The sequence below is a fragment of the Squalius cephalus genome, assembly GCF_949319135.1.
Source record: "Squalius cephalus genome assembly, chromosome: 7".
Taxonomy (NCBI): Eukaryota; Metazoa; Chordata; class Actinopteri; order Cypriniformes; family Leuciscidae; genus Squalius; species Squalius cephalus.
The window spans coordinates 18,988,367-19,015,996 of NC_137128.1; the positions used below are offsets into that span (position 1 = coordinate 18,988,367).

The window sequence follows — 27,630 nt, forward strand, 5'->3', positions numbered from 1 at the left end:
AACCTCTAGATGATGGTCACATGAGACCCGAAGTCCTCTCTCATTGGACACCTCAATGATGTTCCCATCTTTTCTGACAGCCACTTCGTGGTTAGTGTATGGTATGTGCGTTACTTGGCAATTAATTTCCACCTAAAATCGAATTTTTTTGTATAAATCTGTTTAATTAGATCATATTTAATTTTTCAGATTCTAAATTAGCCATGTTGGCTAATATTGGGCATCAAAATAACAATAAAATGTACCTCTCCATTTGGGTGAATTGCAATCATTGTGTTTTGCATTTGCACCTCAAGCGAGCGACGTTTGAACCTGACAGATTTAAGTGCAATGCTGAAGGTTTGCTTGATGACATCAGTTGCTAGGATGAAGTCACAGGATGCTGGGAGTTTGAACAGATGTCCATCAAATGACACCAAATAGACATCTGCCACTAGAAATGCCTGATCTGGACAGAGGAAATGAAGTACAAAGACAGATGTGAGGAAATGAAGAATAATGTGTGAAATAAGTGTGATAGATTTTTTAATGGATAAAATAGTAAACTGTATATCAAACTTTTTGTAACTCTAACATCTAACATTTGAACAAAATGTACTGTTCGAAACCAAGGGAAAACTCATGACTTTGAGTGTGTGTGTGTGTGTGTATAAATAACAAATAGGGGAAATGAAACTAGACAGATGACTAGGTTTGAAACCCTGTGATTATGAAGGAATCATTACCTGGCAACAGAAGGGCTTGTCTAAAAAGAAACAATCAAATTATGTAATGTTTCATGCCATTTCGCCATACCCCTTATTCTATAAAAACGTCTCGGTTACTGATGTAACCCTCGTTCCCTAAAGGAGGGAACGGGAGACGTAACGCCGACGTGACGACATAATTGGGATCACTTCAGGGAGCCCTATCAACTTCGAGTGTCTACAGAACGAGCCAATGAACGTTGGCGTGCGTGAATTGTGTCACGCGCCCCCGCCCCGGAGCGCGGGTATAAACAGGAAGCGGGCGCACGCACACATTGTTTTTCGCTGAGGAACCGAGATTTGTGATGGCCATGCAGCGATGGTCAGCAACGGTGGTGACGGGACGTTACGTCTCCCGTTCCCTCCTTCAGGGAACGAGGGTTACATCAGTAATGGAGACGTTCCCTTTCAGTCGCTCACGTTTGACGCAACGACGTAATTGGGATCCCATGGAAAACGCCACGGTTGCTGCCACATCCAGCGCCCTACGCAAGACTCTCAGACCCCCAACTGCTGGGGCGGAAGACCTGCGTAGAGGGAGTTCAACTGCTGTTCCATTATACCCCACACAGTGGAACTCTTGGATAACACTGGGAAAGCGTACCTTTCCAGGGGAAAGGACGCTGCGGAGCCACATCCTGCCCGAAGGGAGGTAACATGTGGAGAATACACATATGGACTGACCGAAGGGGCAGTGCAACATATGGAATGTCACTGGGGTGGCTCCACCCGAAGGGGGAGACTACACCGGACAGTGACGGCAGAGCAGACTCTGCCAAGGGAAAGACACGGGCTCACCGTAGGGAGCTGGTCGTGGAAGAATACACATATGGGATCGCCACAGGGATCACACATATGGAACCCAGCCTAGTACAAGTTACACAAGCATACGAGCACTAGGCCTGGCGTCGGACGCTCTGCAACGTCCGACTGCCGAAGGGGTGTGGAGGAACTCACAGGGTTCGCCAAGTGGGGAACTCGACTGGAGCAAAAAGCGCACGTATCCATTCCTAGGAAGGGAGTGGTGCAGCAAGCTGACACTAGAGCGGAAACTTCGGTGTTACCGGCTGGTAGAAGCGAGCACACAGGAAGAAACCAGCTCAACACGTAGGCTATAAAACCTAGCGAACGTGTTAGGTGTCGCCCAGCCCGCAGCTCTACAGATGTCTGTCAGCGAGGCGCCGTGTGCCAACGCCCAGGAAGAAGCGACACCCCTAGTGGAGTGGGCTTTCAACCTGGGCGGGCAGGACACGCCTTGGGCTTCGCAAGCCAAGGCGATGGCATCCACTATCCAGTGGGCCATCCTCTGCTTGGAGACATTCTTTCCCTTCTGTTGGCCTCCGTAACAGACGAAGAGCTGATCTGAGGTCCTGAGGCTTTGCGTTCTGTCCACGTACAGACGCAGAGCGCGAACGAAACAGAGAAAAGCCAGGGCTGGGTCTGCCTCCTCGAAGGCAGCGTTTGCAGGTTCACTACCTGGTCCCGGAAGGGAGTGGTAGGAACCTTGGGCACGTATCCGGGCCGGGGTCTCAGGATCACGTGAGAGTTATCCGGGCTGAATTCTAGGCACGATTCATTGACCGAAAATGCATACAGGTCCCCTACCCTCTTGATAGAGGCCAATGCAACCAGGAGTACTGTCTTACAGGACAGGATTTTTAATTCAGCTGATTGCAGAGGCTCAAAGGGTGGTCTCTGAAGTGCCGAAAGGGCCAGAGACAAATCACAAGAGGGTATAGAGAGTGGGCGAGGAGGATTCAGTCTCCTCGCTCCCCTCAGGAACCTGACGATCAGGTCGTGCCTTCCCAAAGACTTACCATCAACAGCATCGTGATGTGCGGCAATAGTGGCAACATACACTTTAAGGGTGGAGGGAGACAGCCTTCGCTCCAGCCCTTCTTGCAGGAAGGAAAGCACGGCTCTGATCGAGCAAGATCAGGGGTTCTCCTCGTGAGAGGAGCACCAGTCAACGAACAGGTTCCACTTCAACGCATAGAGGCGCCTCGTAGAGGGGGCTCTAGCGGAAGTGATGGTGTCAAATACTGCCTGGGGTAGGTCACCTAGAACCTCCGCGTCCTGTCCAGGGACCAGACATGGAGTTTCCAGAGGTCTGGACGCGGGTGCCATAGGGTGCCCCGTCTCTGAGAGAGCAGGTCCTCTCTCAGAGGGATGGGCCAGGGAGGGGCTGTCGCGAGGATCACTAGTTCCGGGAACCAGGTCCGGTTGGGCCAATACGGCGCAACTAGCAAGACCTGCTCCTCGTCCTCCCTGACTTTGCACAAGGTCTGTGCAAGAAGGCTCACTGGGGGAAACGCATACTTGCGTAGGCCCCGGGTCCAGCTGTGTGCCAGAGCATCTGTGCCGAGGGTCCCCTCGGTCAGGGAATAGAACAACTGGCAGTGAGACGCGTCCGGGGCAGCAAACAGATCTCCCTGTGCGGTCCCGAAGCGCCTGAAAATCAGCTGGACCACCTGGGGATGGAGTCGCCATTCTCCCGGTAGCACCTGCTGCCGTGAGAGCTCGTCGGCTGCACGGTTGAGCAGGCCCGTCGGTCGCAGTGCTGTCCGTACGGACCAGTACGTGCTTGCCTAGTAGCAGCGTTTTGAAGCGGCTCAGTGCAAGACGTACTGCTAACAACTCGAGGCAGTTGTTGCCCCAGGAGCCTCTGAAAAAGTTTCAGTGGTGCCGCTGTTCTGCGTCTGAGCGTGCTCACGCAGTTCAACTCTCGGTGAGGCGCGCTGTCATGTTGATCGAGTCCAACTCCATACCGAGAAAAGAGATCCTCTGCCCGGGGGTGAGTTTGCTCTTTTCCCAGTTGACCCGAAGCCCTAGGTGGCTGAGGTGACTGAGCACCATGTCCCTGTGTTCGCACAACTGCTCTCTCGACTGGGCCAGAATAAGCCAGTCGTCGAGGTAGTTGAGGATGCGAACACCACGCTCGCCCATGGGAGCAATGGCCGCCTCCGCGACTTTCGTGAAGACGCGGGGCAACAGGGCCAGCCCGAAGGGTAAGACCTTGTACTGATATGCCCATCCCTCGAACGCAAAGCGAAGAAACAGTCTGTGTCGAGGGAGAATCGAGACATGAAAGTACGCGTCCTTCAGGTCGATCGCTGCAAACCAATCTTGGGGACGGATGCATTTGAAAATGCTTTTCTGCATAAGCATCTTGAACGGTAGCTTGTGAAGGGACCGGTTCAGGACGCGCAGGTCCAAGATTGGTCGTAACCCACCACCTTTCTTGGGTACAATGAAGTACGGGCTGTAGAAGCCGGCCTTCATATCGGCTGGAGGGACTGGCTCGATCACATCCTTCGCCAGTAGGAGTGCGATCTCTGCCCTGAGCACAGGGGCATTGTCCGCCAGAACACGGGTGAACAGAATGCCCTTGAAAGCAGGGGGGCGCCGGGCGAATCGCATAGCCGAGTCTGATGGTACGGATGAGCCAGCGAGACGGGCTGGGAAGTGTTAACCAGGCTCCCAGAGACCGAGCAAGCGGGACCAACGGCACCACAGACGTACCCGGGGTGGGGCAGCACGGCGGAATGCAGGGACCCGACTCGGACGCCACAGCGGCCCGAAGTGGGGTCTGAGTGTGTGGTGCGGCACATACCTGCTGCCGTCGAAGGCCAGAGTGAGTGTGCGGAGGCATCAGAGCGTCCAGGACACAGCCACTGCTGCCCGCTGGCGATGAAAGAGGGGCTCGGGGGTGACAAGGCATAGCGTCGTCGACCGCCAAGCACGCACTCTTGGGGCCCAGAGGTTTCAGAAATTGCTCTTTTTTTGAAAAGGTGGGTACCGCTGACCCGTGGGTCAGTGGCGAAACAAAAAGAAAAGGAAACAAAAGATTCTCCGCCCGGCCCTCCACCGGGGGAAGGAGTGGCGCGTTCGCCATCTCCTGAAGAGCAACTTGATCCACCTCTGTGCCGCCCGTCTCAGGGTCGTTTGCACCGTCGCTTGCCTCCTGGTTTGGCAGCGGCCTGGACGGGTGGGGTCGGCTTCCTGCGGCTTGCTCCACGCTGAGGCCTAGATGGTTGTTGCTGCTGGGGCTTAGCGGGAGCGGAGGATGCCGCAGAAGGCCGACCTCGGCGACGAGTAGACGGAGGGTCTGCGGCTGGCGGACGGGTGGGAGCAGCAGCGGTCCGCCGGGGCAGGATGTGCTGGATGGCCTCCGTCTGCTTCTTTGCGGCCGAGAACGGTTGGGCAAAGCTCTCGACCGCGTCGCCGAAAAACCCAACCTGGGAAAGAGGGGCATCCAGGAACCGATATTTATCGGTGTCCCTCATATCCGCCAGGTTGAACCAAAGGTGGCGCTCCTGGACCACCAAGGTGGACATCGCCTGACCGACTGAACGTGCGGTTTCCTTCGTCGCCCGGAGGGTGAGGTCGGTTGCCACATGGAGCTCCCGGAGGAGCTCTGGGTCAGAACCACCCTCGTTCATGTCCATGGGTGCCTGGGCCTGGTGGACCTGCAAGAGCGCCATGGCATGGAGGGCGGAAGCAGCCTGTTCACAGGCCTTGTAAGCCCTCGCCGTTAGACCGGACGAGAACTTACAGGCCTTGGACGGGAGGCGTGGATTACCCCACCAAGAGGAGGCGGACGCCGGACACAGTTGCATCGCGACAGCCCGCTCCACTGGGGGGATATCCACATACCCCTTAGCTGCCCCGCCGTCGAGGGTGGCGAGGGGGGAGGAGCCACTAGAACGGCTTCGGGCACTATACGGTGCCTTACACGTCCTAGAAAGCTCCTCAAGCACCTCCAGAAAGAAAGGTACCGGGGCGGCGCACTGAAAACCAGCACGGCCCGCCCCGAGAAACCAATCGTCCAACTGAGAAGGTTCGGGATGTGGTGGAGGGTTCCACGCAAGCCCAACCTTCTTGGCGGACCGGGAAAGCATAGCCGCCCATTCTGGATCGGTCTCGGACAACGTTACACAGCCCCGAGGGGGGTAACGCAGCCAAGTCGTCATCTCCAGAGGACTGAAGCTCCCCCTCCGAAACTGCTATCGACATCTGGTCGTCATGTGGAGCCCCAAAGGAAACGGTTGGTCGTTCCGGAGAAGGACCAAGACGTTCGCTAAGGGACTCCAAAGGCAACAGTGCTTGTGAGGCGTGAGGGGCCCGCGGAGGTTGACTCGATGGGGAAGCCCTCACGGTAATCCTCAGATCACCCTGGTCATGCACCGAAGTAGGTCTATTCTGCGGGGCAGAATAAACACTAGATCGGGGCATAGGCGAGGGGACTGCACCTCCCATGAAGTCTCGATCTAAGCGCTGAGATAGTCATATTCCCGCAATGGGAACATGAACTATCCACAAAAGCTGCCTCAGCATGTTGAATGACCAAACACGAGAGGCAACTACTGTGGCCATCTGCTGGCGCCAGGGAACGACGGCATCCAGAAACGCACAAGCGGAATGACATCTTGAAAAAGACGCAGGGTCACGCTTGTGTTGCTCTTTTAGTAAAATGAAAAAGGTTGAAAAATACTCTCTCAGTGCTGAGGCACCCAGGGGTAGCTGCGGTGTGAATGAACACACATGGAAACGCCCACCGAACCAACACACACACACACACACAGACACAGAACAATAGTGCTGTGAAAACAGCAGTTGTGAGCTGCAATGCCACCGCTGATCGCGCCGTCACACCAACACTGTAGGCAGAGAGTAGATCTCTTTGAAGTCTTCAAGGGCTGATTTCTTTGTAGACAGAAGTCTCACAGAAGCTCGGCTCCGAAGTGAAAGACAATGTGTGCGTGCGCCCGTTTCCTGTTTATACCCGCGCGATTCACACACGCCAACGTTCATTGGCTCATTCTGTAGACACTCGAAGTTGATAGGGCTCCCTGAAGTGATCCCAATTACGTCGTCACGTCGACGTTACGTCGAACGTGAGCGACTGAAAGGGAACTGTTGTATTCTTACTACTGGTGGGATTCTCAATGGAATTTCTCTGAGATCCTCCGGCCTTGCTTCTTGGGGGAGATTCTCTGAGAACTGCTCGAGAGATCCTCCGGCCGTAATTAAAGCATTTAGAGGACATTTGCTGAAGTCTGTTTGTCGATCATTGCTGCGCAGCAAGTAAGCTAGTTTACAGAAGCAAGTTAGTTAGGTGACTATTATTGAACGGGGACGTCGATTTGTAGACGAGACCCAGATAGACTGAACGTCGACAGTAGACGTTCGGGGACGTCAATTTGTAGACGAGACCCAGGTACGTAGTTAGGTTTAGGGAAAAATCTACCACATAAGTCATTTTTTTCTGTCATCATTTACTTTATTACCTCTATGACTTTTGGGTCAGACTTTATTTCAGTAGTCCATTTTTGACATTCTACTAACAAAACAGTACTTAACTTTGCAACTACTGTCAACTAACCCTCATTAATGGTCAACTACAGTACATGTCAACTAAAACACAATAGAATATTAGTAGACAGGTTAGGGTTAGTAGAATAAGTTGACGTATAGTTGCAAAGTTACTTATGGTTATAGTTAGTAGATTGTCTTTTTGGGAATCATCACAATTAGCCTGACTACGTCAGACTTCGTACTTCCGCTCAATTTCATTTCGCTTCTGTACTCAGTCTGATATAGCGACCTATCTCCCAGTTTTCCTCCGGCCTCAAAACAGCCGGCCAATCAACGAACAGAGGGCGGGCTGAGAGCTGTGACATAGACGCTAAGCGCCGAGTTTAAGATTGTCCAAGTCCATGGCCTTCCTCGGCTTTTTTATGGTCCTTGGAGTTTTAGAGGGTGTATCTCGGTCTCTTTTATCTGTCGAGTTCGAACTGGCACCCTTTTGACAGATCAGTGTCTCCTTTCTTTTCCAGTCCTTAAATATTGCCATGTCATGCTGTAATCTTGCAATTAAGTTGCAGCATTTCCGACAGACTCGAGATGAACAAAGAGCTGTGTTTAACAGAACTAATCCTAACTTTGACAGTTGGCTGCAAATATTTTCTTGTTTCTCTCTACTGTCAAATATTAGTTTAGAGGCCCTGATTGTACCGTGGATGCGTAGATTTACTTCACATAATCTGAAAAAGTCGTTCACAGCCATGTTCACTCCGGTATTTCGCTCAAAGGTTTTGTTTTCGCATCATACATGTGTTTACAGTGGAAGTTCGATGTGGCTGAGCCGGCGCATAACACACGTCATAACCAAACGTTATGTGACTGGCTTACGGGTAACCAATGATTTTAAACTTCAGACATGAGAGCTAAACACTCATAATAACTCACAGTTGACGGGACTGTCCATTATCTTCCTCTTCAGCCGGTAGAGCTCTGCTGTAGGACTCAGAGAGTTCAATGCCAGTAGAGGCTTCAGGACAAACTCCTCCAGAAGAACTTCAGTCACACCTGCTTCCTTCACCTTCAGCCACGGGCCCACAGGAAGTGGCACCCTAAAGATCAGCTCACACTCACTGGAGGAACAGAGAGTTGTGGAGAATTTTTGTTAAGCGTGCCAGAGGTTCTGGATTCTAATCCGCCCTCAATTTCTTTTTCTTTTTTTATTATTAAAACCAAAGATGTTCATCAGTGATTGTATATCAAGAGCAGAGACACTTTGTTTGGATTTTGTTTTGTGATTTCACCATAACAAATAGAAAGTCTCTGCAACAGCCTCAAGCGATAGACTGAAACGCTCTTTTGTGTGAAGACTGTGCATGAGCGCCAAGAGAACGCTTGCCTAATAACAATGATAACAGCGGCAATAAACATTCAGCATGATTTCAAAAACAACACATTCCAGAGCCAGATTGCCTCTTATTTATCTTTCAATCACAAAAAGACAAATAACTGACAAACAACTTCAATCACCAAATGGCAATAAATACAGCAACAGTATAAACAGACGCAGCAAAAAGTGAAACAAAAAGTATATTTTATCTTTTTAAACTATTCATGCCATGTAGCATTGCTGGTATATGGAGTACCATACTATCCAGAGATTCCGAACCTTGATGGTCCTCGAGGGACATTTGCTGCCAGTGTGGAGTGGGTGCTGGTGATCTGTGGATCCCCATTAACCACCTGCTCTGCTGAGGAAGACATCACCAGCCCTAGACCCCAGCCAACCGCATCCCACACCCTACACTGAGAGTATGCCAGAGCTCACCGCAGACACGGAGCCCGAGTTTGCCGCGATGCCAGGACCAGAGTCAACACCTGAGCCGATCATAGTCCCGGAGCCCGAGCCCCACAGGCAGTCTGAACAGGTGCGTGAGCTGGCAACATCATCCTTTGCCAGTGAGTGTGCTTGTGGAATTCGTGGGCATGGAGTGCAGCCATGCCCACACTCCCATCGCTGAGGGTGAGCTACAGCTGGCCTCTGCAATATACAATGAGGAATTGGAAGAGGAGATTCCCTTTAATCTCCTATTGCCGCTGGTCCCGTCCAGCTCCAAGTCTCCTGTGTCTCCAAAGATCCCGCCCAGCATCCCCCTCCTCTGCTAATAACAGCCCCGCCCCCACTGTCCCTTGGCTCCTCCTCTCACTCTACTCTGCTGCGTGGATCTGCCTCGGGTCTTCCGGTCTCCAGCTCCGCCTTGGCAAGAGGATCCCCTGGCTCTGCATCCAGCCTCCGAGCCAGTCACTCGACCTTGGAATGACCACTAATCGGTTCCACCTCGTCTCCTCCTTCCCTTGGCTCGCCTGGGACCATTGTCCTTACGCCCTCAATTGGCTCCTTAATCCCTCCGGCTGCGCCTTGATCAGATGTCACTCTGCCTGTGCCACGGACTTCCAGGCCTTCAGCTACGCTTCGTCCCTCCACCCCTTCGGCTCCGTCGGGCTCCGCCTTTCCTCCGGCTCCACATTGGTCCTCAGTCCTACCAGCTCCGACTCAGTCTCCAGAATCATTGTGTCACTTGGGTTGATTGACTCTTCGGCTCCGCCTGGGTCTCCACCTCCATCGGCTCCATCTCAGACTGTCATCCACCTGGATCTCTGCCAAGTCTGCATCATGGCTTCTCCCTCCCTGGACTCCACAGTGGGCCTTTGTCCTGGTTGTGGTCTGGGTCCCCATCTAGCTTCTCATGCCATCATCTCCTATTGTTTACTGCCATTCGCCAGCTCCTTTTCCGCCTCATAAGCCCCCTTCCTCCCTCCTCAGTTGGACTTGTTACACCGCGAGAATGCACCTTCCGGAAGGGGAAGCTACTGTAATGGTCTTGTTCTGTTTTGGTTTCATTTTCTATGGTTTCTGATTGGATTACATTCACCTGTTGATCATTTAGTCACCTTGTTATCCCTGTGTATTTAAACTCTGAGTTTCCTCTGTTCATTATTCCGTGAAGTCTTTAGTTAACGTGGTTGTGTGTATTTCTCCTGGTTATGTCCTGAGTGTTACCTTGTTGGATTTATTAAAGACTGTTTTTGTTCTCTACTCCTTTCGTTGTGCGCTTTATCACAGCCACGCTGCAGACATTAATGTCTGTGAGCTTGGTTTTCTTGTAGGTGAGCTTAAAGAGTGGTTTGTTTTTGGCTTACACATTGGATTCATTGGCATCATATCAATAATAAACATACAAACAAGTTTTATCACAAACTAAATTTCCCCAAATTTATAAATACATATTTAAGTATTGAATATTAGTATGTTTAAATTGGATTTTAAAAACTAATCTGAAAAAAAAAAGATTGTATTTTGGAATACAAAACTTCTAATTGTTACTATTGTGGTGTATGTGTGCTGGGAGCCTCATAGCAGCATTATTTATGTGAATAACTGGGTTATTGATATTAATCAGATTATGATATTAATCAGATTCTGGTGTTGGGGTAAGCCAAAAATAATTTTAGGAATGTTGGTAACCAAAGTGACTTCCACAACTGACTTCCATAATATGGAGAGAGAAAAAAAATAAAATAAAGATTTCTCTAAATATATGAAGACTTCAGATGCAAAAGCCTCTAAGTCCGTCTAAAGTTTTTGTTTAATATTAACATTTTTATCAGGCTCCTATGTATAGGTTTCTACCCAAGTACCGACATTTCTGAATGGGCTGAGGCTGGGATTTAGTGAGTTTGAAGTGAAGGTATTTGATGAACGTATACTATGTGCGGAGAGCATTCACTCAATATTATTATCTCATTTTTGACAGAGGTGGCTTTTAGAGGCTTTTGCATCGGAGGTCTTCATATGTTCCACAAACAGGTTAGAAAATACTTGGTGGTGGTGGTGAGTAAATGACAGAATTGTCATTTTATGGTGAACTATCCCTTTAAGCTAAGACTACTACTTTTATTAGTGATAATGGCAACAACTTTTTTTGTGATGAAGGGATGATATCTGGCCCATTCACATTTACAAAATTGTTTTGGCTTACACAAAATTGTGTATTGCTGGGATGCTTCTTGAATGTTTTGTTCCAGATCTCACCACAGCATTTAAATCAAATTCAGCTCAGAGCATTGACCACTTGGCCATTTTAATTTACGCAATTTGAGAATTCTGTTGTTGATTTACTTCTGTGTTTTGGATTGTGGTCATTTTGCATGAGTTTTAGATCATTTCTTGCCAATCCACTGTATAACGTAAAATTCATTGGTCCCTCAATGATTAAGGCATTCCAGACCCTGAGGCATCAGAGCAGCTCCATATCCCTCTGCAGACATATGCCTCACAGTTGGGGATGAGGTTTTGCTGTTGGTATGTTCTGTTTTTAACTAAACATCCCGCTGTGTATAATTAGCAAACAGATAAACTTTGTCTCATTTGCCTCCAGAACATTGCTCCAGTAGTGCTCGCAGCATCCAGGTGGTCTTTAGCAAACTTGAAATATGAAAAGTGAGTTCTTTTGGATTGTCGTTATCACGTGAAATTATATTGTATTGTATTTACTGTGCACTGTCGTGTACTTCAAAGTGTATTTTAAAAAACTGTACTTGCAGATCATATAATGTTAATGAAATAAAAGGCCACTTAAGTGTACACTTTCATGAAAAAGTGCACTTTGTATTAACGTCAAATTTTACTTTGAAGTACATTTTAAATCATTGTTTTAATAATCTTTTGACGTGCTTTAAAGAAGTACACTAATTTTGATGCGTTGATTATTTTAATTGTAGTGTGTCATTCGATATTACATTTAAAGTTAAATATTTGAAATAAATTGCAACTTCATCATTACAAAATACAGTATATATTTAAATACATGACATTCAAGTTTCAATAGCAATGGCATTAAAGTATATTTTTAATTCACCATAAAAGCCTGTCAGTACAACTTTACCATATTTCAAATATAATAGAATTATAAACATAAAGATGAACTTAATTTCCACTTAAATGGGTAAAAATAAAACACTCTTCAGTTCAGCTAATTGCATTTAATATAAATTTCAACTACAGTACATTTCTCGGGCACTGTTTACTTTATGCCCTCCTTTGAGCCCTTCAATCAAGCACAATCTTTTGCACACATTCCAAAAAAAAAAAAAAAAAAAAAAAGGTGTGACATTTCTGAAACTCGAAGCAGTTGACCAATCACAACACACTGGTTAAACCGACCAATCAGAGCACAATGAGCTTTTCGAAAGGAACTAAACAGAGCGTTATTGACAGACTGGGAAGAGAGGTGCTGCAATAATGTGAAAAATGTTGTTGTTGTTGTTGTTGTTGTTTTAATTACATTCAAGCTTGACAACCTATTCTAGTAGACCTGGAAAAAAATCTGGAATTTATAAAAGGACATAAAATGGCCTCTTTAAAAGGCTATTTTTATACACAGACAAGTGTAGACTCTGGCACCCCAAACACTCCAGGAAATAGTGAGTCAACTCCTGCCAAGCTCAGAGAGAAAACCTGTTAGAACAAACGGCGATGGGCCATGGTTCTGGCAGATTTGCAGCATACCTTTTGGAGAACTTGTACATTAGTGCAAGCTGTCTTCTGACACCCCCGAGCATGGCAGCCAATCGGGCCTCCATCCATTGAAAGGTCTGCTGGCTCACCTGAAGAACATGACAAGACATACATTCTCTATTATGCCTATCCCGTTCGATCAACAGCCTAAGACTTCAGGAAAACAGATAAATGCATATTTCTTGCCATGTCCACTGCAAAGATGGCAACGTGCAAAGCGGTCAGAGACGGCGCCCTCAAGTGAGGATCGTGAAGTATCGCAGGCAAAAGCTCAGTCAGCTCTCTGGTCCACAGCTGCACTCCTCGCTGCCACGCGGTGTCCAAACGCACCCCTGTCACGTCGTGGTATGCTCCAGCTAGAGTGGCCAGGGGCCCTGCGAGAAATGAAACCTACAATAACACTAATACACACTGACAGGCATTTTCAAATGAAGGGTGATGACATGAAGCCACAGTTGTGCTGGTGCATAATTGCGACTGGCTTACAGATGCTTACGCAATGATGTGACTAGAACCCTGTCAAGATCAATTACAGATAATGTGACCTCAATTGCCACAGAAAATTATTTAAACATGTGCTTGGTGTTTTAGAAAAATAAAGTTATGTGTTTCCTGTCAATCACCCAGCGCAGCTCAAAGAGAAGAACTGTGCCTCGCAACTGTAGAAGAAATCAGAATGAACAGTGTCACGCAGAACTTGATAGGGCAAACTCACTCCTGAGCTCTTGTTGGACCTGTTGAGACATGAGATGCAGGATTTGGAGAGCGTGCGGTAGGCTGTGTGTGAGCGAGTGTCGGAGCGGGCCTGTGGTCCATGCTTTCCACAGCGCTCCAGCTCTCTGCAGCAACAGGGTCTCGGCTCGCTGGGACAGAGACAGCGGGCCATCACTCAACTCCAGCAGGAACATGCTGTTCCCTGCCTAGATGATGAATAATGACATGTGATCGACATGTTTGATACTGCGACCTTTTTTATAAATGAAAATATCTCTAAAGCCTAAACAACCGGTCACACTCAACTGGATTTGTGGATTTAAAACTTTCCAACTGAAAGATTTATGCTTTGATTATTTTTGAATTACAATTTTAATGGGACAAATAGTCCAGCATACATGGAAACTTCATCAATCCTTTTTTAAAAGCATGCCATGATGCATTTCATGAAATTGAATGAGAGATTTATTATATACGTATATACACTCTACCGTTTAAAAGATTGGGGTTGGTAACATTTTTGAATGTTTCTGAAATAAGTCTCTTATCTTAACAACAGTGAAATATTATTCAAATTTAAAATAACTATTAATAACTTCATTTTAATGTAGTACATATATTCAAATGTAATTTATTTCAGTGATGCGAGGCTGAATTTTCAGCATCATTACTGTCACATGATCCTTCAGAAATCATTATAATATGCTGATTTGGCGATGAAGAAACATTTTATTTATTTTTTTTATTACTAATGTTGAAAACAGCTGTGCTGCTTAAAATAGTTGTGGAAACTATTCTATTCTGATGAACAGAAAGTTCAACAGCGTTTATTTGAAATAAAATATTTTATTGTAACTTTTGGTCCATTTAATGTGTCCCTGCTGAAAAGAATACTGGCCACAAACATATGAACAGTATATATTTGACTGTAAAATTTTCATTAAAAATGTTTCATTTCTAAATGTCTCTTTACACAGCACTTAAAGGGATGCTTTCAGCAAAAAATGGAAATTATCCTAAACCTTAATGACTTTCTGTCTTCTGTGGAATGAATATATTTTGAAGAACGTCTCTACTGTCCATACAATGAAAGTCACTAGTGTCCAAAACTACACTGGACCCTTATTCTACTAACCCAAACCCAGTCTACTAATACTCCAATGAGATTTAGTGGACAAGTTACTTGAAGTTAGTTATCTAAACTGGATCTGGACCATTTAAATAAATTGTAACCATGCAGAAAGCCATACAGTTTTGGAGCGACAAGAGAGTGAGTAACTGTTTCAAATTTTTGGGGTGAACTAACACTTTAACCTAGTTCAATTTTTTAGCAGGACAGCCTGTGAGATATGACACACCTGTCTTCTGAATGTTAACAGAAGATGCTGAAGTCTCTGAACTCTGTCCAAAAGTTTACTCCTTATCCGGTACCCCAGCTGCTGGAGCCGTGCCTGTGTGTTATCAAAAAAGCAGACATGAAAAACAGTGTTTTACAAGATATCTGGCAGATTTATATTATGTGAGTAACATCAAAACTCCTTGCTGTCCTCACCTCTGAGGCCCACAGACACTCCTTGCATGCCTTAGCTTGAAATAGCAGACTCTGATTGGCTGCTCCTACAGAAATAAGGGCAAGGGTCTCATTCTCAATGCCATGACCGCCTCTCTCAGCCTCCAGGGTGAACCAGTGATGCCCCTCCAAACAGAACGCCACTCGGACATCATCAGATGTTTCTGACGGCAAGTAGAAACACGTACAAATCTCATTTAGAAAAATAATATGACATGATTAAAAATCATTTGTTATTAAACCTGACAAAAAAAGAAAAACTGATTTTTTTTTTACTTTTAGATAATAAATATATAAATTAAACAATCTAAAAAAGTCTGCATATTTGTTTTTTTATTGTCATATTTTATACATATTCAGAGCTTTTATTTGAGGAGAAAACACGTACGTTTTTTCAGAGACCCAAACTGAGCAAAAAAAACAACAATTTGGTGCAGTTTCTGACCAAAGGGTAAGATGAAATTATGATAACTTGTAAATGTAAATCAATGAGATATTTATAACAGTACAGCGGACTACTGATACATTACTAATGCATAATAAATATCAGTTGTCACTCTATATCTCCCAATGATATGTCTTGGTAAGATGAGATGATATTTAAATGTTTAGTTTATTATCAAAGATCTGATTGGTCGGATCTAATAGATGTACAAATAACCGTTCCTCAAAAGCCTGATGTATCATATTTGATACTCACATCTAAATGTGATTTTTCTAAAAAAGAATGATGTATGAATAATCAAACTTCAGTCCAGTAAGCCTTCATTTTCATCTTAATACTGACAATATAAAAGTTATTCTTATGTTTAATTGATTAAAATCAGTAACGAATTCACCGCAAAAAGACACACAAACCACAACCTGAAGGTGGGTATTAAACAAAAAGACATTTTACTTCCTAAAAAAGTATAAACTATCAATCAGACGACAGAAGGCACGTAGTAGATTGTGTACAACAGGTTAAGCAAGGGTTTGATCATGTTGTTAACTTAGAGACCTTAAAATTTTGTGTATCAAATATGATACAGTAGGCTTTATATATATATATATATATATCATCATCACCAGTGTGGTATCCAGCAGCAGCTCGTAGGCAGCGTTTTCCCAGCGCCCCCTGCAGCCAGAGCATCTCACTGCGGTCTAGTTTAGCATGAACCTGGATCCCCACATTCCTGCCTGACGACAGGGAACTGCAGGCCAGCTCCGCACTCCAGTTTCCAACCTGCCACTGTAAATCACACACATTTATTTTGTTAATTTGTTTCATTTGTTCACCAAACATCACGATGAGGGAATTCCATTGGCTTTTACTGTTTTAAAGCTAATACCTTTCAACACACTAGAAATAACTACAACCAAATTTGAAAAAGTTACACCTCTTTATATTTTCTCTCTAAACGTCTTAAAGTTATGATTTGGTTGTGCATACTGAAATCTGTCATACTGATGCTCAACACGTTCAGAAGTGCGAGTACCTCTGTGAGCAGAGAGTAGTTGGAGCGCTGACTGCTGCTGATGTTTCTGAGCGACAGTGTGAAGGTGTTGTGCTGAGTGTGTCCAGACACAGACACACGGGTGTGAGTGTACAACATCTCCTTGCCTGAGTTCACTCTGTGAGATCCAGACCAAATTAAAGCCTGTGAAAAAAAAAAGATCAATGTTACAATATAAATATTATTCATGAAATGAAAATCACCCCATGATTTAATCACCCTCAAGCCATCCTAGGTGTATATGACATTTTTCTTTCAGACAAATACAATCGGAGTTATATTAAAAAATGTGCTGGCTCTTCCAAGCTTTATAATGGCAGTGAATGGTCGTTTCTGTTTTGAAGTCCATAAAAGTGCATTCATCCATGATAAAAGTGCTCCACACGGCTCTGGGGGGTTAATAAAGGTTTTCTGAAGCGAAGCGATGCATTCGTGTAAGAAAAATATCCATATTTAAAATTTTATCGACTAAAATAACTAGCTTCTAGCAGTCGACTTACGCCATCGTCACACTAGACGATGTCTGACCTAGGAGTAGTGTAACCTTTGATGCCTCTCGCGGTTCAAATAAACAGGGCTGGGCAACAAACTCGAGCTACTATAAAATTTCTCTTTAAAAATTCTCGTTTTAGACTTCTAATTCGTGACCGGTGTTTTGCTCTTTCCTCTGCGCTTCCGCGTTCGTCAATGTGTCATGCGTCATGTCAGGTGTTACTCTTTCGCCGTAAATCAATGTGTAGGCCGCCTGTCGGAAGCTAGTTATTTTAGTCGATAAAGTTTTAAACATGGATATTTTTCTTACATGAACGCATCGCTTCGCTTCAGAAGGCCTTTATTAACCCCCCGGAGCCATGATGAGTACTTTTATCATGGATGGATGCACTTTGATGGACTTCAAAACAGAAACAGCCATTCACTGCCATTATAAAGATTGAAATTGCACATTTTTTAATATAACTCCGATTGTATTCGTCTGAAAGAAGAATTTCCATTTTTGGGTGAACTATCCCTTTAAGGCTTCCTGTTGGGGGCCAAGCACCGAATGTATGGAATTCCAAGGCTGCCAAAATGATAAATAAATAAATAAATAAATAAATAAATAAATAAATAAACAAAAAAAATACGTAAATGAATATACAAAGAAATGTAAAAAAAAAGAAGAAAAAAAATAGTATTTATACTTTTATTTCCTTATGTAAAAATTTTCCACATTTAATTTTTTTTTCATTTATTTGATTATGCAAGGCAAGGCAATGCAAGTTTATTTATATAGCACATTTCATAAACTATGGCAATTCAAAGTGCTTTACACAGAAAGGAATTAAAATAATCACAAAATAAAAGCAAGGAAAATTAAAACAGGGATAAAAGGAATTGAAAGAGATATATTATACATTTATTTATTTCCACATTTATTTATGTATATATGTATTTATGTCTACATTTATTTATTTCCAGATTTATTTATTTCTACATTTAGTTATTTTCACATTTATTTATTTATTTCTGCATTTCTTTGTCCATGGTAATGAGGGGGGGGGGGGGATGTTTTACCTCAGACATGGCAATCAAGCTCAGAGTGGCAGTGCTGAAGCTTTGAGGCCACAGTGACACCTTGTGGTGTGACCAAACGAAATGCAAGCCTTTGCAAGTCACACAAGGAATGAATGACTTAGAGATGGGCAATGTGTATATCATGGTTTAAGTCATTTAATATCACCCTAACTGTATTGGGTGACCATACATACTCTTTGTCCTGGACATGGACGTAAAATCGTCTGGTCTGGATATCTAAAATGTCTTGGCACACATGAACAGAGACCGCATCTTCAACAGGCACTATAAGGCTGTTACCAGTAAAATAAAATCAGTATCAACAAAAGCCAAGGATGCTTCTCATTTCTTATTAGTGCATCCTCGTTTCCTTCCCTCGCTTCCTTTCCTTGCGTCTTAGCTCCACACCTGTTTCCTCGCCTCTTCGCAGTGCAATTAGACAATTGAGATGTCCTTCAAGTCCTTCGATTGGTTTCCGGGTCACGGGCTGTAGGACGGAGGAACGAGGAAACGAGGAAGCATCAATTTGAGTATTGAGAAGCAACCCCTTTCTGTGTAAATATACCTAATGCCACTTCAAAGTCAGCTTCTGTACGTCCTTTATCTGCAGTGCAAAGATGGCTTTTGTTAAAAGGATTAAAACCTTATTGAGTAATTTAGAATAATATTTTATCATTTAACAAAGTTTTGTTAAAATAATCTAAACATTAAAAAAAATTACTTTCCGCCAAACCACCGTCGTGTTTTATTTTTAGCCACTTTATAAATGTCATGTGGCATTTATAAAGAACATAATGACATGAGGATGTATCTTAAATTTTCATATTTGGTGAACTAAAATGATATGTTAAGCTGCTATATGCATATTTTAGTGTAATTTAATTGACAGAGATTGTGATCTCACAGGCTGTGGAGGACAGAGGCCGAACTGAACATGGTGTTCAAGACGGTCCCTCAGGTTGGTGTGTATCTGGGTCAGAAGAGAGTGAGACGGACAGGGAGACGGAGAGATGTTCCGGGCCCTCAGCTCCACGAGGAGCGTGTGCATTCCCTTTACTCCTCCCTAAACAACAAAAAGAAAGAAGGTCCTAGATCCCAAGTTCTAAAATAAATAAAGTCAGTCCAACAAACAAGTTTTCAATTCCTTAAATATTCCAGACCTGGTATTTCATGCTTTGTGTTATCCTCTTGTCCTTCCATTTGAGCTCAGTGTTTTGGGAGTAAGCCTTCCCCTCCTGAGCTACAGCAACACATCCCTCCATCTCCACCAGGGGAAGCACCGACTGCATCTGACACAATTCATGAGTGCCAGCGAACTTTAAAGCAGAGACATACTTTCTGGGGCACAGCATGCACAGTAGTTCATTTTTGATATACACTACCTTTGTGAGCAAAAGAGGTTTCTTTAAAAAGTCATTAAAAAATCGTTCCAAACCCCAAACTTTTGAACATCTCTGTAAGTCAACTGTACAGTCAGATGGAGACCTTATATGACCCTGGAGGGGTTTATATTGTTATAATGACATTATTCCAATGATCACATGGCTGTTTAGCATAAAAATTGTCATACATTAATTTAGTCAAATGTCATAAGAGACTGCAGCTGTGTATGAAATTATACAGTTTAGCAGCCATTATACAAAAATATTTGCCCACAGAAAATCATTATTTACCAATCAGAATAACTACTCCAAAGACCCATGTAAGTCATTATAGGTCATAACAATGGGTCTCATTCACTAATAATTGTGTACACTATTCATATTAATATGCAAATTTGTACTTCTCACAAACACTTTACGCCTAATTTACAACATGTGTGTACGCACAAGAATTTGTTCTTAACCTCGTTTATGAATTCGGAGTATTCTAAACGAGCGAATGCATGCCCAAGGTAATTTACATAAAAAAACACCCACACCATGTAAATATAAAGGCATTCCACACACCCTTTTCTTAGCAAACAAAGCACTCTAAAGATGCGCTGAGAGCATTACAAATGCTGAAGGACACTAGTTAATGTGATGTTCTGCAATGTTAATTTAGTTATTTAATAAAGTCTAGGAACGAGAAAGAACCACCTGGTTTCTACTAATAGCGAAACGCTACATTTGGTGTCAAAAGTGACGGACTCCAAAGCAAGATCTGAGCATTCGCCGCAGAGATGGACAACGGGACATGGGCAAAAGTGAAAGAAGAGATGGTGGAGGAGATTGTAAGGGGAAAAGGCCAGTGTATGTGCACACACGGCCCGTCGGCAGATCCACGCTGAGCTTTAAGACATGCAGCCTGAATGAGAGAGGCTATCATGCTACAAGATGATGAAGCTGTCCTCCCTTTGTTCCCAAAATGGCACCGACATGAAGTGCCCAGGCCCGCAGTGAATACACCAGAGACTCAGACACCCTAGCTATTAAAAAGCCACAGTTCTCCAGTAAGACGGATTGGGATATATTCAAAGCCCAGTATAAACTGTTAGCTGATGCTGCAGGTTGGTCTGAAAATCATAAATCTTTGCAGTTAGGCCGTGTGTCCACCAAAGCGTTTTTAACCAGCTGAAAACGCCTAGCTGTGGGCGCTTGAGAGCATTTTGGCAGCGTTGTGTTTTTTTTTTTCAGTTGAGACTTTGCTTGTTATGATATGGAATATCCACGATAGTGTTACTAGTATCTCATTTCACACATATTTTGTTTCTGTGTTGATTCTATATAAAAATGTATTTTCTCTGGCTCTTGTTTTAAATGATTTTGTTATTGTCCGTTATTATGCTTGTTGTTGTCATATGTTGACGTTGTACAAGCAGAATGTGGCGGTTGGTCGGTGTGGTATTAGTCCCGCCCCTCCTCCACTGTGATTGGACGGTTGGGTAAAAAGTGACAGTGATGAGCGCTGCGTTTTACCCAAAGTTGAACATTCTTCAACTCTCGGCGACCTGTAAAAAACGCCGAACGCTCAGCGCTTCAGCGTGAAAAAAACACTCAGCGCCTCGTTGCGCTCATGGCGTTTTAAAAATGCGGCGCTCCCATTGAAATCAATTGAAAAAATACGCCAGCCTCGTGAAAAAAACGCTTTGGTGGACACACGGCCTTAGTGCTGTGCCTCATTGACGATGCGGCTGCCTGCCTGCTGTTGTTGAGTCCTGCGGAAAGAAATTATTAAAATGCAATGGTTGGGACTCTTCATAGACAGTTTGGACAATGTAGCCAGCCTGTCCTTTTAAGGACAGAATTTCATAACAGACGCAGACGACAAGGTGAGTCCCTCTGCATTTTAGCTAACGGCATAGAATGTTTATGTAAATGCGCCTATGCTGAAATGCTGCCGTCAGTCCAGAATGAGCTTGCTAAAGACTCAGGTGCTCAGCCAAAGAGAGCTCTGTGTGCAAACACAGCTGGCTCACCTGACCACACTGAGCGAAGCGCTGGAACTGGCTATTGAAAGAGAGGTATTGGGAGTTGAAATTGATGTGGATGAAATGAGTCCAATAGTGAGAGCTGCGGAAATTACTGAATTGAGCCTCGGGTCACCCACGTGGATGGATAATTCTGCGCCCGGGTCACTCCACCTCAGAGCCCCGCCCAAACCACCGACCTTCAGTTTGCTGGGGCTGTGGCCAGCCAGGCCATCTGATCAGACAGTGCCCCAGGATCAGTTGAATGCAGGGAAATCCTCAAAAAAGCATGTGGTCTTCAGTAGTTGTCACGATGCAGTGGAAAAATAGTTCCAGGTGGCGGTTCTGTTAGACTATAGGCAGCTCAACAAAGTTACATGAAATGATTTGTATCCCCTGCCTAGACTAGAGTCCCGCTACTGGCAAGCACCATTGTCTCCTGAGTCTGCTCCCAAAACCACATTCCGCACAAATAAGGGCCTCTGGCAGTTCAAAGTCCTTCCACAGACCTCTGCAATGCTCCAGCCACGTTTGAACGGCTCATGCATAAAGTGTTGGAAAGAGTCTCATGCAGTGAATGTCTTATATTTGGATGATCTCTTAGCCCATGCTGAGGCGTTTGATGAAGCACTCGCATCCCTCAGTGAGGTGCTAGAGGTGAAGAGGGGCAGCGGCAGGTCTGAAACAGCATCCAGACAAATGCCACTTTATGAGGCAGGACACAGGTTGGGGAGGGAGGGCATAGGCACCCTGAAGGACAAAATTCACACCATCAGAGACCTGAGACAATTGAAGAGTTTTCTTGGGCTAGCCTATTACTATAAGAGGTTTGTAAGGGGGTTATTGTGCATAGGAGTGCCGCTTTTTCACCTCCAACAGAAAGACCATGTCTTTGTCTGGATTGAAGAGTGCCAGAAGGCATTCCATACCCTTCGGCAGGCATTGAGTGCAGCTACAGTCCTTGTTCCACCTGACAGCACACTGCCTTTCGTTTTAAACACGGACGCAAGCAACATTGGAGTGGGGGCGGTGTTATCGCAGGAAGGGCCAGACGGAGAGAAGGTGGTGGCAAACCTTAGCAAGGTCTTCAATAAGTGTGAAAGGTGCTATTGTGTCACCAGACGTGAGCTCCTTGCGGTAGTAATGGCAGTGAGGCACTTTAAATACTACCTGTGTGGCACACCATTCACAATAAGGACAGACCATGTTGCGCTCGAATCGTTGATGTCCTTCAAGGAGCCTGAGGTTCAGGGGGCCTAATGGCAGGAAAAACTCCAGTCATATAACATATAACTTCCCAGTAGTTGTACTCTTCCCAGTAGAGCTGCCACACCAACGCCGATGCTTTGTCTCGTCACCCTTGTGCTGCTGAGGGCTGCAGTTACTGTGAAAAGAGAGAGACAAGGGAGAGGCAACTGTGTCAGGAGAATGAGCCAGAAGTGCTCCAGCGAGCATGGAAGGAGCTAGCAAACGGGGAGGACAGATGGCAAGTGTTAACGGCTTGTCATGGAAGTATGGAGTCCGGCCATTTTGGGGGGTCCAAAACACTCCACCACCTTTGCCAAGGGTTCTGCTGGGGCCAGCACAGAAGGGACGTGGATGTGTCGCAGATGCGATGCCTGTGCAGCGATGGCCTTTTTGAAAGATTTAATACGACCTTGGCCCAGCAGCTAGCCATCCTTACCACTGACCACACCAACTGGACCAGAGTATGCAAGACAGCTGCAAGATTGGATGGAAACAGCCCATGTGTTTTCTAGGGATCAATTGGAGAAGGCTGGCATGAGACAGAAGAGAAACTATGATGTCAGGAGCAAGGGGAGGAACTTTCAGGCAAGCCCCATTCAGAGATAACCTGACCACCTCTTTTCAAAAGAGGAAGCCCAACCCCATTGCCTCGCAAAACATCATGGACATTGTCCCCATACTACACACCCCTGTTGTTCCTGAGTCCCCTTCCCTTAACACCCCACACTCAGCCACTTCCCTTGGACTTTCCTCCGTGTCCCATCAGATTATTCAATTATTGAATTTAATAAAAAATTCTAATATTAATAACAAATATAAAATAAAATAAAAAGAAATTAATAATAAAATAAAATAATTATTAACCAAATTAATTAAATAATTAATTATTAATTATTAAAAAATAATTTTGGTTGCGGTTTTCTGGTTTTTTTGGCCAAGTGCATCCAGAATTTTTGGTTTTGGTTTCAGCCTAGAATTTTCATTGCGGTGCATCCTTAGGGTTAGGGTTAGGCACGGTTAGTGAGTGAGACCCAATGTTTATAAAATGAAAGTTTAGTGAAACTGCAGAAGTTGAATGCTGTGGTGTACCTGGCCTGGTGAGAGAAAGACACAGGCCTGCCCTCTGCTGGAGTCATCGTGCCAGTGCTCACTCACTGTTACAGAAATATTTATAGGCTTTCCGTGGTCCCTTGAAAGACGGGCCTATAGAAACACAACCCTCATTCATATTACATTATTATATCTTAAAAAGTATGAGAAATGAAGAGTTTGTTTGCATCTGGAGTTTTTGAAATTGTAAAGTGAATATGGATGGTATTTGAAAATATGAACAGAGAAACTGGGAGTATTAATAGAATGGAGGGGAAGTATTTGCGATTGCAGAGTGTAATTGAGAGAAAGAACAGTATTTGAGAGTATAGGGGGCTTTTAAAGTGTAAAGATTATTTGAGATTATAGAGCAGGGTTCCTCAAATCCAGCCCTGAAGGGCCACTGTCCTTCACATTTTAACTCCAACCCCAATCAAAGACACCCAAGCAAGCTGATCAAGGCCTTAAGAGAAACTAGAAAATTGCAGGTAGGTGAGTTTGATCAGGAGCTGTGTCTGAAAATCACCCCCTATTCCCTCATTCAGTATTTCCCTACATTAGTCCACTAATATAGTGCAATTGAAGGAGTGAATGATAACGAGTGAGATAATTTGGCTGACGAAGGGCTGGCGCTTTTGCATTGATTGTGCTTGTTGTTTAATAATTATTTGAAACTTAGCAAACTGGCAGCTCCAGTAGTAAGATGAAAAGATTTATCTTGAACTCTGTCATAGAAACTATGTATACACCTTAATTTAATAATCACGTAAAAAGGGATGTCTGTAAAATATTACGCTGTAGCCACATTGCACCAGCGGTTTGGAAAATGGATGGATGATTCAGCTGCGGACACTATCTTTTGTTCAGAAGCAGGAATTAATTCGGTGCACAACTCACACAGTGCATTATGGGTATTCTAATAGCTGCTGCGCGTACATCGGTTGTACACTTGTTATTGCGGTGCATTGTGGGATTGATAATGTCACTTGATAATGTCCATTATTGTTTCGGACACCACTACAAATGGCTGTCCCCTCAAATAGTGCCCTATTTAAGGTTATATTGGGTGATTTGGACCCAGCCAGAGTTTGAGCTAAAGGGTTGGATTTGAGGAACTCCGTTATAGATAGTTTTTGAGAATGGCAGCTGTGTACCTGATTGTTGCTGTCATGCCTGGGTCCGTGTGATAGGGCATGTATGTGAAACTGAGCGAGTGTTGAGATAAAGGGTTGTTTCTGCTCTAATGAATCCATTTGTCTGCTCACCAAATTCCAAGAGCCTTGAATTCTGACCTGAACACACGCAAGAGACATATACATGGAAAATGTAATAAATAAAAAAATGCACAAACCACATCAAAACCCCCAAATACTTCTGTCTGGCCTCACCTGATCATGGCTTCCAAAAAGAGTACAGTCAACACTCAGATCCCCTAGTTTTCTCTGAGTGTCATTCTCTACCCTAAGATCCAAACCCCAACCCTGTGCCTTTCCTACAATTAGAGAGACATATTAGCATGTTCGTGATAATAACTGATGCCACATGTGACCAAATTAGCAACTTCCCTCTCAATAGCAATGTGGTATAGCCACCTGTCAGTCCTGGATAACTTTGCTGTAATTGTGTTTCACCATCTGAGAAGTCAGACTGTGTTAAATCCTGATTCTCCCAGTGTGCTCGGTGCGTGAGAGTGTGTGACCCTCTCTTTCCACCATAGCGTGTCTTCACTGTCAGATTCCTGGGCAACGAGTGTAGCTGGTATAGAAATAACACATTAATCAAAATGTAATGTAACACAACATAATTTAACATATTTCATGTAGTGTTAAGGCCTACATGGTCACATTAGCGTAACTTAGGCGAAATCGTCCATTATCAATAGTGATGCATGAATTATCACTTACTCGGAGGTTACTTCCAAACTTAGCAGCTCTTTATTGATAAACATGCCATTTGCATGTTCAAAGTTTAACAAAATTTTATTTGATACAAAAGCCATGTAAAAAATACATATTACTATTAAGATGACTGCATTTCGCCTGTAGAACAAAGTGTGGTCAAATTAGCGAAATTTCTGCAACATTTTCATGTTAAAAAAAGGTCCATTGTTCGTCGCAAATAGTGTGATGATGTATGAAGCACCGCTCACTCACACAGAAGTCATTTTCAAACCAAGCAGCTTTCTGTTGGTCAACACAGAAAATTTGAGTTACCAACTTGAACCACATGTGAAATATCCATTGGGAAACCTCTCAACCTCACGCGAAGATCGTGTGGATTCCTATTGAAATGACTGGATTTCGCTGAGAAGCGGTAAATGTGAAACCTTTACAGAAGACGCTATATTACGGCTGACTCATAATTACACTACCTGAGGTATAGAGTGGTTGAACACCAGCACTTGCTTAAAGCCAGAGTTTGTACTCGAGATCTCAGCTTCAAAAGTCAATCCGCTCATGCCAACCTGAAGTTCTGCAGTGCCCTTAACTGAAGAGGGCGAGTGGTTCAACTGTGAGGGAACAACACGCAAGGCATTTTTACAAACAAAAAGGATTAAAAATGCATAATAATACCCAGCTAACAAAAATATGTTCTAAGAACATTTTGCTAATATTCCAATTAGGTTACGAAACCCTTATTTCTGAATGTTTTCTGAAGTTTCAAAACATACATTTTTTTAGATGTTTTTTTCATATAGCCTACTGCAAATGTTAAAGGAACATGAATCACACTTTATCATTTTTCAAACATTATGGGAACATTGCTTTTGAATGTTCTCTGAACATTCTGAAACATTTTTTAAAAACTGTTCGAAGAACATTCATCTAAAACATTTAAAAAAAAAAATTTCCATGAACAACGTATAAATAACGTTTTTGTTCAAACATTTTGAGAACATAGACCAGATTACTCTGAACGAATATTATACTAATGTTACTACAAGAAGGTTTGTTTCTAACTTTTAGAGAACCTTGCCAGAACGTTAGCCAAAGTTCTGAGAACGTTCCCTGTAAGCTGGGTAACTACTTTGGAAATCAAACATCTGCATAATGAGGTCATTCGACAACACTCTAGCATACTTAAAAGTGCATTCAGTAGTTTAGTTTTTTTTTTTTAAGTATGCTTAAAAAAATAAATTGCTTTTGTGAAGAGTCATCTGAATGATATACATTCATATGAGATGAACACTGTACTTATAATATTTTTTATAAAAGGTATTTTAATTATACATGGTTGGTGCAGGTCGCCCTACTGTTGGAAAAATCCTCACACTCATTGGCTGCCATCTCTGTAGATATGCTAGTAGTAAAGTGTTGTTTGGTGATGCGAAATGCAAACATTAGACAATGAAACACATTTATTATCATGTTATCGACAGGTAAGTGAATTAATTATTGTCTAGACCACTACCTAAAACTCAATAGTATCAGTGTGATTTTCATAAAGACAATATAGATGGCAGTGCAGTGCCTAACAATAGTGTGGAATCAGTACGAAGAATAGTAATGCTAACACTAGCTAGAGAACTACTGAATGCTCCTTTAAAATGTGTATCATCCATTCACACACACACAAACTAGTATGCAATAGTATGTACACTGTGCAGTATTCCATTTACAAAAGAAAAAAAACATAGTAGCGTTGCTTAATGGAAGTAACCTGGTTGTCATACCTGTGATTTTGAGTGAAACTCAAATGGCAGGTACGGATATAAAGCTGACATGTTGTGGGAAATGTTCACCATTAGCCCAATGCTAAAAAACAGCAACATCAAAACTGATTCATCTGGACAGTCTAATCATTTGTATCTCGTTATTGTAATGTAAATGTAGTGATATTTCCTATAACAATACCTGGTGGTATTGTGGTGACCTTGAAGATCAAATGAGAAAGCTGAACTCTGAGAGTTAGAAAGACTGGCTCTGATTCCAACCTACACA

The 27,630-nt window shown here is 43.9% G+C and overlaps 1 protein-coding gene across 1 annotated transcript in view; it reads right to left on the reverse strand.

Annotated features, from left to right (window-relative positions):
• LOC307161803 (uncharacterized protein) overlaps positions 1 to 27,630 on the reverse strand; it is an 84,088-nt gene that overhangs the window by 4,191 nt on the left and 52,267 nt on the right. Inside the window, exons 41-59 of the mRNA XM_079876747.1 lie at positions 27,544 to 27,623; positions 27,363 to 27,444; positions 26,061 to 26,198; positions 25,282 to 25,444; positions 25,078 to 25,181; positions 24,844 to 24,981; positions 23,690 to 23,803; positions 19,122 to 19,250; positions 18,866 to 19,024; positions 16,390 to 16,551; positions 15,980 to 16,142; positions 14,894 to 15,075; positions 14,700 to 14,792; positions 13,343 to 13,547; positions 12,814 to 13,001; positions 12,619 to 12,716; positions 7,998 to 8,182; positions 246 to 448; positions 1 to 132 (exon numbers count right to left, since the gene is read on the reverse strand). The exon at positions 1 to 132 is cut by the window's left edge and continues 31 nt beyond it. Of these exons, the coding sequence (XP_079732873.1) occupies positions 1 to 132; positions 246 to 448; positions 7,998 to 8,182; positions 12,619 to 12,716; positions 12,814 to 13,001; positions 13,343 to 13,547; positions 14,700 to 14,792; positions 14,894 to 15,075; positions 15,980 to 16,142; positions 16,390 to 16,551; positions 18,866 to 19,024; positions 19,122 to 19,250; positions 23,690 to 23,803; positions 24,844 to 24,981; positions 25,078 to 25,181; positions 25,282 to 25,444; positions 26,061 to 26,198; positions 27,363 to 27,444; positions 27,544 to 27,623 (2,718 nt within the window). The remainder of the gene's footprint in view (positions 133 to 245; positions 449 to 7,997; positions 8,183 to 12,618; positions 12,717 to 12,813; positions 13,002 to 13,342; positions 13,548 to 14,699; positions 14,793 to 14,893; positions 15,076 to 15,979; positions 16,143 to 16,389; positions 16,552 to 18,865; positions 19,025 to 19,121; positions 19,251 to 23,689; positions 23,804 to 24,843; positions 24,982 to 25,077; positions 25,182 to 25,281; positions 25,445 to 26,060; positions 26,199 to 27,362; positions 27,445 to 27,543; positions 27,624 to 27,630) is intronic.